A 13,417-nucleotide genomic window follows, 5' to 3' on the forward strand; every position below is an offset into this window, starting at 1 on the left:
CCACACGTGTGTGTTCTATCAGGTTCTTTATAGGCGCAGCACATTTTTTTCAAGGTATCACACTGACTCTACAAATTAATTACGTCATTTATATTTTAACATTACGTTCTTAAACTCAGTGAACATGTTAAAACTTCAATATAAAATAAGGAAATGCATTAATAAGTTATAAAACAGTTTACTATATGGAACCTTTTTTTTTTACCAGTTGCCTCTAACAATGATTCCAGACAGCTGTATTTGCAGCTGGACTGGGGTGTTTACACTTCAACCTGTGTAACTTCAAATTTCTTATTCTTACTGTGATTGGTTGCAAAGACAACAGGGTAGCCAGAGACTGGATAATGTTTGTTGTATTGCTTTTTCTTGTGTACAGTTTCCTAGTTCCTTGCATTCTGGGAGATGTAGTTGTTAGTGGAAGTTTTAGGAGAGACAGACAAGCTGTGCAGCAAAATTGTTATGCGTATCTTTACACATTACATTTTAATTTAGTGCGTATTTCTGATTTTTTAATGCTTAAAAACGGCAGGTACACAGCTTATCTGGACAGCTGAGAGCAACCACATTAATCCTATGAAAAGGTAAAAATAATTATACTGCTTCAGCTAAGGACAAAAAGGGTAAGAGTTTAATTCAAGTTTATAAATCCTAAATAGTAAACTTAGAGAGCAGTACCAAGGGAGTTAGCAAGTTCTAAATCATTTAGAATGCACTGAACAGAATTGTAACTCTGTAGTAGTCGTCAACATCGGTACAAATAACATTGTAAAACACACACCAAACTCCCTGCAAAACAAATTCAGAGAGCTAGGAAGGAAATTAAAAGACAAGACCAACCAAGGCTTCACCTCCCTTGAACATTGGACCACATTTTACAAAACCTGGTATATGGAGAAATTTACTGTTGTAAGCTGTGTGGTCCATTGTTCGGGTTAGATATATACATCTTTACTGTTTACTGTCTTTATAAGGAAGCTGTGTGGTCCAGTGTTTAAAGAAACAGGCTTATAACCAGGAGGTCCCCGGTTCAAATCCCAGCTCACTAACTGACTCATTGTGTGACCCTGAGCAAGTCACTTAACCTCCTTGTGCTCCATCTTTTTGGTGAGACGTTGTTGTAAGTGACTCTGCAGTTGATGCATAGTTCACACACCCTAGTCTCATATCTTGTAAACCATTTTGTGATGGTGGTCCACTATGAAAGGCTCTATAAAAAAAAAAAAAAATAATAATAATTAAATAACTAAAACAGAGGTCAGAGAACCATTGGCAAACCCAGATCACAACATGGTCTCATTTGAAGTGCTTTGTAAAACCCAAAAAGTAATAACTAAAGCTAAGGTTTACAATTTTAAAAACGCAAACTATGAAGGAATGAAACAGAGACTAACAGAAGTAGATTGTAGTAAAATTGAGAAAACATCCACAGAGAAAGGATGGCTATTTTTAAAAAATGTAGTACTAGAGGCACAAAACAATTAATCCCAAAAGTAAACAAATTAAAGTCTAAAACAAAATGGCAAAATGGTTTAATAGATCAATTAAAAAAAAGGCATTTTACAGAGCTTTTAAAAGAGACCAAGAACAAAGTACACAGAAAGAGTACTTGAAACTGCAAGCACGAGTCAAAAAGGAAGTTAGAAGGGCCAAGAGAGAGATAGAACTGAATATTACCAAGGGGGCTAAAACCAATTCCAAAAAGTTTTTTCCAATATTACAACAGCAACAGAACATTCAATGAGGCATTAAAATGTCTAAGAGATATAAATGGCAAAATCATAGATGAAGAGAAAAAAATAGCAAATATGGTTTTAGGAAAGGGAAACCAACCTGCTTGATTTTTTTACGGATGAAACATCGACAATGGATAATTACAAAGCATATGACATGGTTTATTTAGAATGCTAGAAAGCTTTTGACAAAGTCACGCATAAAAGATTAATTTTCAAACTGAACGCAGTAGAGAATTCAAGGAAATGAATCCATATGGATTAGAGAGTGGTTAACATGTAGAAAACAGAAAGTACTGATTAGAGGAGAAACCTCAAAATGGAGTGAGGTAACCAGTGGAGTACCACAGGGTATTAGGTCCTCTGCAATTCCTAATTTACATTAATGACTTAGATTCTGGTATAGTAAGCAAACTTGTTAAATTTGCAGATGACACAAAAATAGGAGGAGTGGCAAACACAGTTGCAGCAGGAAAGGTCATTCAAAATTATCTAGACAGCATGCAGAACTGGGCAGACACATGGCAAATTACATTTAATATCGAAGCGTAAGGTACTGCACGCAGGCAATGAAAATACTGAAATTCAAGAAGGACTCTATGAAAAAGATCTAGGAGTTTATGTTGACTCAGAAATGTCTTTATCTAGACCAGTGGTCCTCAAAGTCGTGCCCGCGAAGCCAGGCCATTGTGCCCGCGGCAGCTGGTTTTAAATTATGGGTCGTGAACACATTTCTGGCGGGTTGTAGCGTGGGAAAATAAAGAAAGCTTTAAACACATTTTCCAACAAAAGCACCACAGCAGTCTGTTGACAGCACTGCTCGCTTATGCTGTGCTTGTACGTACGCGACTTTTTTTTTTCTTTTCTGAATGGCTTTTGCGATACAATCAACCAATTGAATAGCTGCATTGTCTCTATAGTAGCCCAATCATAAGTTAGCTGGGTCAGACATAAACTCTGTCTGTTTCAGGTGCAGGTACAGACTGTAAGTTTAACCAATAGGAGAGTCCAATATCTGCCGTTTTACAGCTGTCCAATCATAAGCAAGCAGAGGCCGTTCACGGTATTCTGCATGAAAATTGAAGGCGAGTGAGTAGCCAATGGGAAAGTGAAAGATCTGACAGCTGTCCACTCATTCGTGAGCAGAGGCGGGGTGTTAATATGCCGGGTAAGCACTGAATTTCACCGACTGTTATTGAGAAAAATAATACATTTCAGTATTTAGAATTTAATCTTCTATCTCTATTTTTTTTATTTCACCAGACAAGGGGAACACCGTAGTATATTCAATTACGAACTCACTTTCTCTGAATAATTGTACTGGAGATGAGTGATCTTTAAAACAGAGTAGTGTTGACAAATTGAAACAAAGCGAGACACTATCTACACTCTTATTTTGGTTTATTCATGGTTATCTGTGTAAACAAGCTATTTACAAATATTTGCATGGTGTATTTTATGTAAATTATTTAAAGAATAAGGGCACATGCACAATTACTGCTGAGACTTGACCTTATCAGAGTGAGCCAAGAATAACCCCACTAAAACGCTTAAAGAATATATATATATATATATGTTGTGAGAAGGCACTGTGTAAGCTAAGAACCTATGCAACAGTCAGCATGCTCGCAAACAGACAAGTAAGATAAATTTATGCCTGTGCCCAAATTACATTGAGGACCACTGATCTAGACAATGTGGGGAAGTTATAAAAAAGGCCAACAAAATGCTTGAATATATAATGAAAAGTGTTGAATTTAAATCAAGGGAAGTAATGTTAAAACTTTACAGTGCATTAGTAAGACCTCATTTAGAATATTGTGTTCAGTTCCGGTCACCTCGCTACAAAAAGGATATTGCTGCTCTAGAATTAGTGCAAAGAAGAGTGACCATGATTATTCCTGGTTTAAAAGGCATGTCATATGCACACAGGCTAAAATAATTAAATCTATTCAGTCTTGAACAAAGAAGACTACGCGGAGATCCGATTCAAGCATTCAAAATTCTAAAAGGCACTGACAATGTTGACCCAGTGGATTTTTTCAACCTGAAAAAATAAACAAGGATCAGGGGTCACAAATGGAGATTAGATAAAGGGGCATTCAGAACTGAAAATAGCAGGCACTTTTTTTTACACAGAGAATTGTGGGAGTCTGGAACCAACGCCCCAGTAATGTTATTGAAGCTGACACCTTGGGATCCTTCAAGAAGCTGTTTGGTGAGATTCTGGGATCAACAAGCTACTAACAACCAAATGAGCAAGATGGGCTGAATGGTCGCCTCTCATTTGTAACCTTTCTTATGTTCTTATGTAAAAACACCTAAAAACAAATACTCTGCCCTCTGAAATAAGCTTCCCTAGATAGGTAGATCGTGTGCTTGCAGGGGTCGAGCTTCGATGGGCTGAGCAACCTGTTCTCATTCCCTTGTCATTACAAAACGTCTATATAAAAGTACAACATATTTCATGTTTAAATGTGTTTAGATGTACAGCTTACCTTTGCTGGGTGTAATTTATTATTACACAGGGTGAGCAATATACTCAAGTGACAGTATTCTGTATAGTATACCATGATGTTTTTGATAGGCTACAATACGTTATGTGTGTTATGCAAAAGCTGCGCATTATACAGTCCAAGTATGTAACCCAAGGTTGCAAGGTCAAGCATGTTATACACAGGAGGTTGCGTTAGATTCCAATAATTTCTATATTACTGGACCATACTGCATGTGCTTTTGTGTCAAAAAGAAATGGGTTGATAAAGTTCTATTTAAGAAGCATTATTCAAAACATCTGTTCTCTGCTAAAATAAGTACTACCTTATACCTCCTGTTCCAGAGGGACGAATGCTCCCTCACTGGTGCCAATAGGGGTTCTGGAATGCAGGGAGCATGGAATAGAGTTCATGTCACCACTGCTAAGCAACCACAGGATTACATGTACCTCTCCATAACTCGGAGGCCAGGTGAGGAGCCATGGGAGCAGCCATCACACAGAGAGTGGCCAGGGCCTCTTCAAACTCAGGACTGTGAAGAACAACACGTTGGGAGGCTTGCTGTTGAGACACAGGGAAGGAATGAAATAAAAATTAAAACTGGAACATGACGTGTTTGTGTTGGTCATTTACTATACGTATGTATGTATGCATGTATGTATGCATGTCTGCCTGCATGTCTGTGTTTAAGAATACAAACACATTTACAACTACTGAAAGATGTGCAAGCAATAGCGAGTGTGGAAAGTCTATGGACTTCAGACACAAACCCAATGAGGAAAAGGTTATTGTTAAGGGTTAGTATTTTCTGAATGTCTAGCTATGCAGTATTTTCTGCATATATTTTGTTTATGATTGCTGCACATGTAGAGAGATGCAGTGCGTGTAGTACATAAGTGTTCCTATTTTTCACCCAGCCAATATACAGTGTGTGTGCATGTGTTTTGTTTTCTCATGCAGTGCAGTGTTCCCCAGGTTGTCCTCTCCCAGCCAGAATTTTCACTCAGACTCACCGAGAGTGTGTTGGTGAGACCCATGAGACGGGAGATTGCCGCGTTCAGCAGGAAATCCTCTGTGAAGTGATTCGTTACCTAGAGGTGCAGAAGCATCAGGGAGGAACATCACACACTGCACAGGGCAGCCACAGGGCAACACAAACCCACATGTTTGAGAAGGGCCAAGCTTCAAGCTGAGTATATGGGGTACAGTATAATACGCAATACAGGCAGCTCTGCTGTAGATTTTATTGTAGAGGAAGCAATTAAAAAGTAAAATCTTAAAGTTTCAGAATCTCAATACATTTACGATCCACGATTAACCATATTAAAAACTCTAAACCTGCTTTTAATTTATTATGACTAGGCTACAGGATAGGGGGTAATAAGGAGCTATTTATAAAGCTGGTTTAAAAGAAACATTAAAGAGCTAGTAACTTCAAATTAAATTTCAGATTTGACTACCCTCATTTGATGATGTTTACAATCATTCTTAATGCAATTATTATTATTATTATTATTATTATTATTATTAGTAGTAGTAGTAGTAGTAGTAGTAGTATTTTCTAATCAATTTATAATCAATTCTATATGCCTCATGGTGCTGGCGTGTGTAAATATAAAGAGGCTCCAGCTGATCTAGCCAACATTCTGTACTGTATGTCAATGGAAGTCAGCTAGAATGAAGAGCAGCTCAAGAAAATTAAAATGGTTGAAGGACAGTAAAAGAAATCTGAAGATTCTTACTCTTTAATATTACCCAACTCTTGAAAATACAACATGCATTGGTGCTGAGTTAAATAAGTGAGAGCAGCAGAGTGGGGGAACTTGTGGCTATGATCATCTGTTTCCATAGTAACACTAGCAAGGGTGACGGTGTGAGCCTACATTATTTTAAGCCAGGTCTGCTGCTGTGAGTTCTGACCGTGAAGGTTTACCACATTAGACTGCAGCCAACGCAGAGCCCAACCGTTTGGTCTCGAGGTGGACCTTAGTTTTTAAATGTTCTGCGTGTCTGTGTATGTAACAAAAAAGGGTGACTCACCAACACAAGAGGTATGTGGCTCTTATTTCTTTTCAGTTCAGTTCTATCTATTTTCCGTACAAACAACAGCATACAAAAATACACCCAGATACATACTGAAACGTATTATTAAAACAATTAATTAATGCCTTAAAGCACATAATGAGCCACAGAAGACCAACACCACAGAGAGACAAAATCTCCACGAGTTTTCTCCCTTTGGATCTTTCTGTCTCAAAACGTATTTTCTCAATCATGTGGCAACTTGAAATCTGCTCGGCTATTACGGAAATAAACTTTTGTTTGAATCAAAATCCATTTGTGCTGCTATATTATCAGAAGAGAGTTCAAACTCAGAGATAATATGAAGCAGATACTTTGTTAATGATGATGTCATGATCCTAATACCTCTTTCACACAGACGAGTTATGACGGCTCAGAACTGGCACTGATGTTGCATTCTGGTCTGTGTGACTTGCCTATACCGTCACAGAGCTGTCATATTTTATGCTGTCTCTGAACCACCTCGCAAGATTGTTCAGAGAGGGCCCTAAACCATCTCAACTCATTGTAAAAGGCTATGCTGGCACTGAAGCGCGATAGTGGGTGTGGATTGAAAGTCAACATCCCACGTGACTGCATGTATACCGGACATGTTGGGTATTTTTGTCTCTGGTGCTACACGCTTTCATTTTATTCAAATACAATGGCTGATCAAGAACGAGGTAGTAATTGGAGTCTGGAATAAGTTAAGGAACTGTTGACTTTGCTGGCTGACGAGGAGGTGAATTCACAAATAGAAGGGACGTGCATGATGCTGTGATTTATGGTTGAATCACTGTTGCCATGAAAACGATCTGTTGACTGACAGGTTTGAAAGTTGTGCTCACATGATCCCTTTGGCTGTGTGAAGGGGTTATGTCTGTATTATACTGGCATAGATTGTGCAATTTCGTGCTGTGTGAATAGGTGTTTTAAATCATTTATTAAACGTCTCTGAAAAGGTTCAGTAGCGGGATTTGAGTGTGAAAGGGGCTTAAGACACAATGTGACCAAATGAGTTTGGCAAGACTTTGACGCACTGATTATATATATTTGTAAATTACTGTTTACTTGATTGTGCTATTACAGTATTGCTGCACACCACTTAGATATCAACTAAAAACCTATTTCCAGAACAAATAAGAAAGAATGTAACTTGGCAAATAAGCTTGAGAGGGAATTGTGCAGAGCTGCTGATAAACTTGTGTCTGCACACTGATTCATCATGAGTGAGTTAACCTAATCCAACTAACAAACCAAGAGGTCACAACCTCACTTGCTATTTAAACAACAATTACATCATTGACTAGAATGTATTTGAAATGCTATTTTAATCTGCCCATCAAACTTCTCTCTGCATTAGTACAAAGAGCATATTTATTTTCAAGAGCTATTATCAATGGAATCATTTTATGGAAAGAACAGTTTCTAAAAAGATTATAAACCAGTTGTGCATGCAGTATTTACCAATACTTACAGCTAACAAAGCCTACTTTAAATAGTCACTTTTGGTTCACCCCTTCAGCTGTGCTAAAATGTACAATGTACTCACTCTGCAGGTTGTCTTGGTAACAAAGAACACTGCAAAATCCTTAACCCTAACCTGAGACAGAGTGTAGTTTTTGTTATCCCAAATCTTCTTTGCTTCCGTCTTCTCCTTTTTGCTCAGCAGGTCTGGATTGGGAAGTATCCCAGAATTCCGAGCATCAATGAGTTTGGTAATCAAGGTCCAGAGTCTAGACTGCCATCTCAGTACTCCAGGGATCGCATCCGCTGAGGAGAAGACAAAAAAGTGTCAGGACAGATTGAAACATCACTTCTTCAAATGTATCTACACGGTCTCTTATCAGAAGGTTTCCTATAAAATGTTTCTCCTTCAGACAAGAGATACAGAATTTCTCATACAAAAGAAAGCTCAGTTCATGTACTGATATAGAAAAGAAAATTGCAGAAAAAAAGGCATAACTACAACTTGGTTCCAAAAATATTACAATAGTAAAAGGTACCAAACAGACAACTTATCCTCCTTGCTGTAGTGCGGTGAATATCAACAGTCTCTGATTTTGAGGCTGATTTTGGTTCCCTAGCACCAGAGCCAATGTGACGCTCCATGTGGAATCCCTAAGTGTCTTACTCTTGACATCCCAGAGAATGTCCTGCTCGGGGGGCGCTGCGTACAGGATGTAGAGGCGCACAGTGTCTATCCCGTACTGCTTCACCACCTCCTCCGGGTCGACCCCGTTGTGTTTCGACTTGCTCATCTTCTCCCAGGTCACCTGCAGTGCCTTCTTACTGTCAGCGTGGACAGGCTCCGTACCTTGAACAACAACAATCGCATCGTACAAAAACTATAAATCTCATTGTTTCGACTCTATGCATTTTACGCTTAACAGCAGTGTCTTACAATCACGTTCAAGTACTTCTTCGTGTTTGCTTACTTACTTACTAAATAAATTGGGAGCGTCACATTACATTTTTTACTGTCACATTTTTAAGTTGTTTTGCAATTGTTTCTGAGCACTTAAAGGAATTCTTTATACCCTTTTGTAGCAGGGAGAGATCTGTGCTGACTCTGCTGGCATGTTCGCAGTACTGCAGGAAGAGTGCGGCAGTCTTCCAACAACCGCCTGTGAGTCATGGCAGTGACACGGGGAGGTGGGAAGGTAGGTGTGTGGACTTTCCCCCTCTCTGAATGGCTGAGAGGCGAGTCTTGGCAGATTGCTAGCCCTATAAAAAAATGCTCTGCTGTTTCCTCAGGTCTGCCCACGTAGACGCGCCGAGAGTGCGGAGGCTCTGATTCAGGACCGGGAATCAGCCGGGAGAAAAGAAAGAGGTTCACAGCGAGACAGAGAGAGCGGGGAACCCTTGGGCAGACCCCGGCGTATTGTAAAAGAGCAGGCTAGTCAGCCGACAGAGTAGGACGGTGATCCGGGTCGTGCGAGTAGCGGCAACCGGGATACTGCTGTCGAGAGCAGCACCTTTTATTTGTAGTTTTATTACTGTTTTATTTTCCCTTGTTCTTTTCGCCTTCTGTTTTCATTATTATTTCTTTGAGCACCTGCAAGGCGCCGGTATTGTGTACCATCGCTTGATATGCCTGTGGTTCTGTTTACCATCGTTGGTAAATCAGACCACGGACCCACAGCGCCATCTGCGGGACTAAAGAAAAAAAGCACCCTGAAATAAAACTGGGCACCTGTGCGGTGTTGCCAAATTCACCTGTCTGTCTCCTGTGTCAGTGAATTACCCACCACCCTTCCACACCTTTGTATTTGCATACCGTAATACATGTTTATCAGTTTAGTATCTCATAATATTATTGCTATGTGATGACCCGCATGTTTGACCTTAAAATACACACAAGATATAATATTGACTACAACCACTGGCAGTTCCTGGATGAAACATGTTAAAGGTTCAGCACTGAAGCTACAGTACATCTGCCTTCACTCAATGACTGTGAACATCCTATTTATATTTTAGGAAGGAAAGAGACAATGAAACCTCATGCTCAAAAGGAACAAAGAGGAAAATAAAGCTGGGTTCTGTGTTCTTTATAATATACAATAAAGCTCCAGGTGTGGTTTTTTAATCTATTTTGAACTTGATATTTTACTGTACAGTGCCTTTTGTTTACTGGCGTCATTTGTCTCACAGCAGCATTGTCTCCTGTCTTTTTTCTAATGCTAATTTGCCTATTTGATTAAGTCACAAGAATATTTTAACAGTTCTGCCATTGTACAGTGCTGACAATGTTAATTAAATCACAAGATCTTGGAGATGCAGCAAGTAACTGTGACCACCCTGCGCGATACCAGTACCATGCTTTCTTTGTCAGTGTAGATGAAGTCTCTTTCCTGTTAGGAGAAATGTTCTCATATGTGCTAGATTTTAAAGAGGGTTTTTTTTTTCTGATTGCCCTACGGACAAATGCAAGGCAGATCACTGGCTGTCTGCAAACAAACATGCAGAATTAATAATATGCAGTCGTATACTATAGACTATGTAACGCTTAAAGCTTGTTTCTAAAGAGCAGTGCTGCAAACCACATAATTTGGTTAAGAGAGAGACACTTTTAACTGTGGGCTTGTGCTGCATATTGCCCTTTTAGAATAAAGCAACGAAACTTGTGCAGTAAATATTTCTATTCATGTCACTTGATGAAACACATGTAAAAGATGCTGAACTACTGCAGTTCATTCCACAACTACGAAATAAATCTCCTGCGTGGAGGTACAGTCAACTGCAAGAAGCGCTCTGCATCCCATAATAGTACTGTAAGCGGCTGACAAAGACACAAGAGGTATGTTGCTATGGACATTTTAGAAGCGGCGTTCGCTTGTTCCCAGTGTCTGTATGAGCTTTAGCTACTTTAGCTACAGATGCCGGCACACACCTACATGAATTATCACATTTCTTAAGGAATATTAAGTCCCAGACAAACAAACAAATCTTAAAATTAAGCCCTGTATGTTGTCCAGCTTTACTAATATTATGGGACAGGTGAACAACAAAGAGTTCATATTTATTTTGAAATGGTAATGGAGATGGTAGAAAATGGATTGAAAAAATTGATAGGGTGATAACAGTCTTCCTGATACTTTCCTGTGTCACTGAGGCCAGACCATGAGTGAGCATGCAACAATGAGTTTTAGAAAATCAAAAAATGTACATCATATATAATAATGATTTTAACAGCCATAACAGCAACTTACATATGTTAAAAAATTAATCTGTTCCAAGATGCAATATGTTGCTTCACACTCTGTTACTAGCCACGGTACACCAACATTGTTTTTCCTTTAAGCTAATTTGCTTGTACTGCACAGTCATTTGTACAGCAAACTCAGGCATTATTCACAGTCTTAGCCCTTCCAGTGAGGTGGCACTGAGTAGAGTGATCTCTCACCTGAGAAGTCGATCTCCTCCCTCTTCAGAAGCTGGCCGCTTTCTGCTAACCTGAAGGTCTGCCCCTTGATGAGGCCCTGGACTAGAAGCTTGTGGAAAGGCTCTCTGCAAGATGAACAAACAACTCATCGAGATGCCTGAGAAGACATGTGGAACAGAGTAATACAGCTCTCATCGTTATACAGCACAGCCAGTTATAAGGCAGTATGGGAACACCATTTCACTAGCACATGTGTTTTCTGTCATAAGACGGAACTAACACTGTTTAACCAGGGTCCCTACTACAGCGTTTTAAAGGGGAGCATTGTATAAGGAGATCTAGATTTACAGTGTAACACTATCAAGAACCTACTCAGAAGAATAAATGAACTGCTTTTTCCTTCAACTGCTATTAAGGTAAGCACTTTATTACCAGTTGTATACATTTGTCTTTGTCAGTCTTGCTACAGTACTACTTGTAAGATCCATACTACTGATAGCATAGGTGTTAGTTCTTAACTGCCAGGGCCGAAGCTAACATGATAAATTACAAAAAAGTTGCATAGCTGAAACATTGCTTTTCTCCTACCGATGTTTCACAAGGTTCTGGTCTTTACAGAAATGGCTAAAGAATCGCGCGTAGTATAAATGCATAACAGCATGCTCCTTCCCTCCGATGTACAAATCCACAGGCATCCAGTGATCTACAAGGACCCGGTCAAAAGGCCTGCAAATGTGAAAGTTACATAGATTTACACATACAGAAACTGAGGAGGCTCATAAAATACAACATTTAATGAAATGTTAAAACCTAAAAATTAATTGGTTCCTTAAAGAAATCGCAAAGTCTCAAAATCAGTTAACTATTTCATTAAACCATATAAACCTTGTTTAAAATGGCCTTCCAGGGCTGGAGTTGGCCGTGCCTGCAGGAAACACATGACAGACTTGATTCGAAAAGATTAACAGTAGAAATGTTTTTACAAAAGAAAAAAAAAAAAAATCCACCCTGGTTTATGGTACTATAATTATAAGGTTACTGGACAGGACAACAGAAATCAAGGGAAACATATGCTCCTGTAGTCGTATATTGGCTTCAGCACTCATATTAACAGTGTGTCTTTAAATTGTTGAAATGAATAGACTGACTCGATTTCACTCATATGGATTTTTATTACAACAGTTCAGTATGCAATGTAAAAAGTGGACACTAGGTGGTAGTATTGTACATAGCAACACAAATCCTTTCCAAAATGTGCTCCGGATTCCTTTTTGAACCATCAAAATATACAAGCACTAGATGAGTTGAGGGATTCTTAACCTACAAGCATTATGAACCTCATCTGAGCCATTTATTTAAATTCTTGTAGTAACAGGGGCTTCAGTTTTAAACACCTTAATGTAATCCAGGAGAAATAGCTGTAAAAACACATGATTACATTTCAATAGACAACTGTGTTTTTTATTTTATTTATAATGGACACTTAACACTTAATTAAGCAGCAAGTAGGAGATATTATCACTACATAACGTTAGGTTATTATCATAACACTGGTTCCCTGAAATTGGAATATTAACCATTACAAAATGGGTGTTTCCCTTTAAGACACCTGTACCGGCAACTTTATACCAAATCAACGATGTCATTTTCTTTCGAGGGCAGCAACCATGAATGACACGATCCCGAAGTTAATGGTTAATATTCCTATTTCAGAGAACCAGGGTTAAGATAATAACCTAATGTTATGTAGTGATAATTAACCATTACAAATGGGTGAATATATCCAAGTGGTCGCACGGACATGGTAGTACATCACTGAGCTACAAAGCTAAGCTTGTGCTTGTTAATCAGTATCCAGCAATAGCTCCCTGAGATTTAGCCCCACTAACGGACAAAGAATTGTTCTGACTGCCTCCAGCTTTTAGTCCTGTCAACATAATACACTAAAGCCCGCTCTGGGAAAAGCGTACAGAGCTGGCACTCCCTGTCAGATTGGAAAGGAGGGGGATGGAAAGCCTCCAATACCACCGGTCTTCAGCAAAAAAGGACGGTTGGTACGAAGGATGACCGTTCTGGCCTCTGAAAACATTAGACCGGCTATTTGCAGAGAATGCTTACATTTCACTCACCCACTTAGCACAGATGATTGCAAGCAAGAAAGCCACCTTAAAAGACAAAAATATGAGCTCAGCTGAGTGAATGTGCTCAAATGGAGGTTTTATCAGTACATTAAGCACCACAAT

The 13,417-nt window shown here is 39.1% G+C and overlaps 1 protein-coding gene across 3 annotated transcripts in view; it reads right to left on the reverse strand.

Moving 5' to 3' along the window:
- Positions 1-13,417, reverse strand: part of lars2 (leucyl-tRNA synthetase 2, mitochondrial) — an 81,664-nt gene that overhangs the window by 8,157 nt on the left and 60,090 nt on the right. For all 3 annotated transcript variants that reach the window (XM_041244798.1, XM_041244800.1, XM_041244799.1), the window contains 6 exons: positions 11,763-11,900; positions 11,196-11,299; positions 8,421-8,603; positions 7,890-8,059; positions 5,239-5,316; positions 4,675-4,786 (listed from right to left, as the gene is read on the reverse strand). In XM_041244798.1, the coding sequence (XP_041100732.1) occupies positions 4,675-4,786; positions 5,239-5,316; positions 7,890-8,059; positions 8,421-8,603; positions 11,196-11,299; positions 11,763-11,900 (785 nt within the window). The remainder of the gene's footprint in view (positions 1-4,674; positions 4,787-5,238; positions 5,317-7,889; positions 8,060-8,420; positions 8,604-11,195; positions 11,300-11,762; positions 11,901-13,417) is intronic.

The sequence above is a fragment of the Polyodon spathula genome, chromosome 3 (assembly GCF_017654505.1).
Source record: "Polyodon spathula isolate WHYD16114869_AA chromosome 3, ASM1765450v1, whole genome shotgun sequence".
Lineage (NCBI taxonomy): Eukaryota > Metazoa > Chordata > Actinopteri > Acipenseriformes > Polyodontidae > Polyodon > Polyodon spathula.